The sequence below is a fragment of the Sceloporus undulatus genome, chromosome 3 (genome assembly GCF_019175285.1).
Source record: "Sceloporus undulatus isolate JIND9_A2432 ecotype Alabama chromosome 3, SceUnd_v1.1, whole genome shotgun sequence".
Taxonomy (NCBI): domain Eukaryota; kingdom Metazoa; phylum Chordata; class Lepidosauria; order Squamata; family Phrynosomatidae; genus Sceloporus; species Sceloporus undulatus.
The window spans coordinates 144011513-144017512 of NC_056524.1; the positions used below are offsets into that span (position 1 = coordinate 144011513).

Below are 6000 nucleotides of genomic sequence, written 5' to 3' on the forward strand. Positions count from 1 at the left end.
AAAGCATTTTGTTTGCTTGTTACTTACCTATGCTTTTCTAGCTCATTATGTGAAGACCTGTTAAAACAGAAAAATGTAGTATTTCAGATTATTTGGTGAAAGAAAATTTGAGGTCCAAATGGAAAAATGTATTTTTAATCGGATTCCTATAAAGAAGTTGCTTATTGAAGTGTTTCAAGAACTCTTTTGGTATACCCAGAATATGACATGTCTATCTTATTTGTACTACATCTAATAAAACTTTAGAATTAGCCTTAAAACAGTATTAATTATTTATTCCAAATGCCTCGCTGAGCATCAGATCAGAATGCTTTGAATGCAGCTTGTGAGTCTATACCAGGGGTAGGCAACCTGCGGCCCGCGGGCCGGATGCGGCCCTTCGAGGCCTTGGGACTGGCCCCAGCCTGGTCCTGCTGCTGATTGCCTTTGGCCTCTCGTGCGCAGGGGCAAGGGGGGCAATTGTCTATAGACACCTCAGAAACATGCATTTATATTAACATTTTTTAAAAAATCAGGAAATTTTTTTTGCATGTCCTCCACTTTTTTTAAAAAAGTATCCACCATTTGAAAATGTTGTCCTACATTTGTCCCGGTTTATTTATTTATTTAAATTTTTAAGAAATTATTTAATTATTTATTTTTTGACTTCGGCCCCCCAGTTGTCTGAGGGACAGCAACCCGGCCCCCAGCTCAAAAAGGTTGCCTACCCCTGGTCTATACCCAGCTAATTCTCTGTGAACTACATATTGCCTTAGATGTCTCATGTGCCAGTAGAGCCACAGCAGCGAGATCACAACATAATATCCAGTAGTACTGCAGCATATTTGTGCCAGTATGCTGGAAAATACCCATATTTCAGTGTTATTGAGTGTTATCCTGATTTCTTGCATCAAGCACTCAAGAGCTCTCTGTGACCTGGACTTTCTACAACAGTATTGTCTGCTTAACTCAGATCAAACTGTAAAAGTCATCACTTCTTACTGGGAGAGCCCATTTGCTTGTGAATTGTATAGAAACGAGTGGAATTGCCACCTTTCCTTTCCTTTTGTGATTCAGTTCCTGCCAGGCATTAAAATGTGCATCTTTCCTCCTCATTACTGTAATAATAATTTGTGCTATCTTAGGGGTGAAGCAGATGGGTGGCTTAGAACAGAATCACAGAGTTGGAAGAAACCACAAGGGCCATCCAGCCCAACCCCTGCCATGCAGGAAATCACAATCAAAGCATCTCCCGGCCTCTGGCTGCTCTGTCTGTGATCAATCAGCCCAGGACTGCAGTGATCAGAAAGCCCGCTCTTAAAGTGGGCCACAGCAGTCCAAAACAGGTCGCTGGCAAGAAGGAAATTTCCCCTAGTCTGTTTTCAGTTTTCATCATGTATAACCTTCACATTAATGCTATGTGATTCTTGTCACAGAAGGAGCAGCAATTGTTCTTGTTTATGGCTTTAGAATCCAGATAGCCAACTCCCCTTATTCAGGAAAAAGGCGATAAAAGGGATCCCTTGGGTAAAGATCTTTCAAAGGAAGAACTGACTGACAAGAATAGAATGTGGAATCTAAATGCATTGGATACAGTGATGTGCTGCTCATGCACACACACACATTATCAACTTTTATCAGGGGAGGAAGGACTTCAGAGGTCTGGATTGCCCTAGACTACTGAACAGGTGACTATTGCTTCCAATATGAGTAAGACCAGTCACCTATTCAGTAAGACCTGTTCAGTACTCCATATGTGATCCCAATGACCTACAGATTGGAATTTCATAGGGGATTAAGAAAGTGGTATTATTATTATTATTATTATTTATACTCTGCCCCCCCTCCCAAAAAAAATCAGGGCTCAAAGCAGCTTACATTGGGACTCAAAGTGGCCTTTCTGTGGCTTTCAATACCATTGACCATGGTATCCTTCTGGGCTGCCTCTCTGGGATGGGACTTGGAAGCGCCGTTTTAAAGTGGCTCCATTACTTCCTGGTGGGGCGAACCATGAAGGTGGTGTGGGAGACTCCTGTGGGGTCCCTCAGGGTTCTATTTTGTCCCCTATGCTATGTAACATATACATGAAATCTCTGGGAGAGGTTGTCTGGAGCTGAGGTGCCATCAATATGCAGATGACACTCAACTCTACTACTCCTTTCCTCCTCAAGCCAAGTAGGCTGTCCTGATACCAGTGTCTGTCATCAGTAATGGACTGGATGAGGGCAAACAAATTGAAACTTAATCCACCCAAGTCCTGGTCAATTGGAAGGCAGATTAGGGAACAGGGTTAGATGGGGTTACGCTCCACATGAAGACATAGGTTTGCAAAATTGGGACTCAGGGTGGCTTACAATATTAAAGAACAGTACAATTAAAAACATAGAAAAGTGTTATATTAAAACAGAATTAAATTATTACAATATTAAAAAAGATTGCATATAAATGAATCAAATATAGTTTAAAAGATAAAAGTGTTTAAAATATATTTGAAATGCAACACCCAGCCTGTTCTTTATAAACCTTAGTGTTTCAAACGCCTGTCTGAATAGGAAGGTCTTTGCCTGCTGGCAGAAGGACAAGGAAGGGACCATTCTGGTCTCCCAGGGAAGGGAGTTCCACAGTCGGGGCAGCCATGGAAAACGCCCTCCCTCGTGTTCCCACCAACTGTGCTTGTGATGGTGGTGGGACAGAAAGAAGAACCTCTCCTGAGGATCTCAGAGCCTAGGCTGGCTCATACAGGGAGACAGTCTGTCAAATAGCCTCGACCTCAGCGATATACTTCTTTCGAGGTAGATTTTTTTAGAGCTATTGGTCCAAAACGCATTGCAGAAATAATCTACCGGTAGTTTGAGAACACTTTAACTACCTTGGCTCAATGCTAGGGGATTCTGGAAACTTTGTCAGACAGCTCTGGTGCCAGAGCAAACTACAATTCCCAGGATTCTCAAGCACAGAGCCAGGGCAGTTAAATCAGTCTCAAACTAGATGATTTCTGCAGTGTGTTTTGGACTACTGTTAGGAAGAGAAGGCTTGACTAGGATGGCTCCTACTTCAGGGCTCCACTCACGGCGTCAATTAAATCTTAAAAACTGTAACACAAGTATATTATTTCTTTCTTTCAAGGATTTACATCCCGCCTTTCTCCCACAGTGGGATTCATCGCTTTGGTCCAAAACACATTGAAGAAAGAATCCACCTTGAGACCATTTTAACTGCCCTGGCTCAGTGTTAGGGAATTGTAGTTTACTGTGGTGGCACCAGAGCAATCTGACAGAGATGGCATTTAGAAGTCTCACAAAACTAGTTCCCAGAATTCCCTAGCACTGAGCCAGGGCAGTTAAAGCGGTCTCAAACTGGATTATTTCTGCAGGGTGTTTTGTACCTTTGGACATATAATGGTCAGGAATGTGTGGAGTAGGGAGGAAGATGGGGAAACTTAGCAATTATTTTAGATGATGGTGGTGTTGCTATTCAGGCGTTATCCACTGCGTTCAGCAGTGGACCCCAATCTGTGCCCTTGAAGAGATTTTGGACTTCAGCTCCCAGAAACCTCAGCCATGTTGGCCAATAGTCTGGAATTCTGGGAGCTGAAGTCCAAAATCCTTTAAAGAGCACAGTTTGGCGACGACTGATTTCTAGAATCAGTCTGTAGAGAGATCTTGTAGCACTTTTGGGACGCACAGAAAGAAAGTTATTGCTATTGTTGCTGTACGCAATGTTGAAGGGGACGTTTTGTATGAGGAAAGGAAAAGGAGGGCGACAGAAGCAATGGTCAGGGCGAAGTGGCTGGGGCAGCTCTCCCAAAAACACGGAGCCCCTTCTCCCCTGGGCCCTGGCCAGACCAAGCCTCTGACCGGAGGCCCTCTGGCAGGCACTCTTCGACAAGGGTTACCAAAAGCCAGATGGGGGTCCATCCAAAGCCCCTCACTGGAGGAGGAGGAGGAAGGGTGCCCTTAGCTCCAGGTGAAGGACTGGGCCCGGGCCCCGGACTTCTGAGAGAATGTCCATATTGCCACACTACCTTCTTATAGTGCTGCTATTCCATTTCTACCGCTGTGATTGCCTCCTGTTGCATCCTGGGAATTTGTAGTCCAGTGAGGCCTAACAGCTCTTTGGCTGAGAATTCTCAAAAGCCCCCTCCTTAAACTACGAGCCCCAGAATGCAACAGGAGAGGCAGCAGAGCAGCCCTGTAAGAGAGTAGTGTTCCCCAGACTTAGGCCTGGCGGCGGGTGTTTCGGACTTCGCTGGCTACGATGGCGGAGGATTCTGGGAACTGAAGTCCAAAAACCCCTAGAGGACCAGAGTTTGGGACCGCTGATCAGTAGTTATCCCCTGCCCTCTTATAGTGCCGCTATCCCACTTCAACTGCTCCGTCTGCCTCCTGGGGCTTGTAGTTCAGTGAGGCCAAGGAATGTCAAATGCTCCTCCTTAAACTACAAACCCCAGAATGCAACAGGAAGAGGCAGCCAGGGCAGTTACAGCGGAACAGGAGCGCTAGAGGAGTGTAGTGCGGTGACCTAGCAAGTAAAGGCCCTCAGCCAGGCTGTGAAGGCGCGGAGAGGCGGCGATCTCCCCCTGGGAGCCCCCTCCCGCTCCCCCCGTCCTCCTCTGTCCGCGTGGCAGCCCCAAACAGCCCGGCCCCGGAAGGGAAAATGGCGGAGGCGGAGGGCCTCCAGGGAAGGAGCCCCTGAAGAAGATGCTCGCCCCGCAAAGGCCTGAGGGAGGGAGGCAGGGAGGGCCACCACTCACCGGTTGCCCTGGGGCTTCCCGAGCTTCGCTTTCCTCCTGGGACAGTTGCTGGCGAAAGGCAGCACCGAGGCATAGCCGTGTTCGGCTTCTGGGGGAGGAGAGAGAGTTGGCGAGAGTGAAAAGGGGGCTCTCCGCGGAAATGGAAGCCAAGGGACGAGCAGGAGAGCCGGGAGGATGCCCGCAGCCCCTCCATTTACCTCTCTCCCGCCTTTCCAAGTATTTGGCGGCTTCCAGCAGCATCAGCAGGGAGTTCCACTCCATTTCCGAGAGCTTCTTCCCGGGAGAACAGCGGCTGCTCAGGGTTCGCCAGCAGCACGCAGCTATCTCCGACAGTTCAAGTCTGCAAAGCCACAGTCGGTGCTTGTGTGTGTGTCTATACCTATATATAGAAAGAGAGAGGGGTTTTGACGGACAGCTGCCCCAGCCAGTGAGTGACATCCTTGGCAGGATCCTGACTCCAGCAGAGCCAATCAGAGGCGAGCCAGAACGTTCAGGCCGAGAGGGATGTTGACAGATCTGGGATCCCACCGCCTGATAGGCTGGCCGCTATAGCAACAGCGTAGAAGCCGAAGCCTAGCAACAGCACGCGACGGCCTCGCTGAATGGACGGAACTCTTCATGCAAATAAGGCGCCGGCGGTGTCTTCTGATTGGCCGCCTCCAGCCCAGGCCAGCCAATCCCCTTCGCGTCAAAGGCTGCATCCCCACTGGAGGAATAATAACCCGGTTTGGCACCGCTTTAACTCTTTTCGTCTCAAGAAACTCCAACTCCCGGAATTCCATAGCAACCTTGAGCCAGGGCACTGAAAGCAGTGCCAAACCGGCGGGTTATTTCTCCAGTGTGGTTGCAGCCAGAGCGTGTCAGGCTGCAGCTGCAGGGGGCAGGTGTGTAGAAACGATGCTGTGGTTTTATGTATGTGTTCATTTATGTGGAGTATTTATACCCCGCTCTTCAGCCAGAAATGGCTCTCGGTGCGGCTTCAGAGGCCAAGTAGACTGAAGCCTAGGAAAGCTCCTGCTGCCAGCTTCTTTCTTTCATTCAGTCTCAAAGGTGCAACAAGATCTCTCTACATCATGATCATTATTTCCAACTGCATCTGAAGAAGTAAAGACCAGGAAAGCTCCCGCTGCCCAGGTCTCAAAAGTGCTGCAAGATCTCTCTGCATACTGATTCTTATGACTAACAAGGCTATATTATGTCTTTTTATGCTATATGTATTTTACCTCTGTTGTAATCCTGCCTCGATCTGCAGGGAGAGGCTGGAATAT

General features: G+C 47.8%; 1 protein-coding gene across 5 annotated transcripts in view; it reads right to left on the minus strand.

Moving 5' to 3' along the window:
* The window catches only part of MXD4 (MAX dimerization protein 4), an 89150-nt gene extending 83840 nt beyond the window's left edge, over positions 1 to 5310 (minus strand). For 4 of the 5 annotated variants that reach the window (XM_042458580.1, XM_042458579.1, XM_042458578.1 and 1 more), the window contains exons 1-3: positions 4930 to 5310; positions 4733 to 4820; positions 28 to 57 (exon numbers count right to left, since the gene is read on the minus strand). In XM_042458580.1, coding sequence (XP_042314514.1) covers positions 28 to 57; positions 4733 to 4820; positions 4930 to 5170 — 359 coding nt within the window. In that variant the 5' untranslated portion in view covers positions 5171 to 5310. The remainder of the gene's footprint in view (positions 1 to 27; positions 58 to 4732; positions 4821 to 4929) is intronic. The other variant, XM_042458577.1, reaches the window with a different exon arrangement.
* Positions 5311 to 6000: the final 690 nt, after the last annotated feature.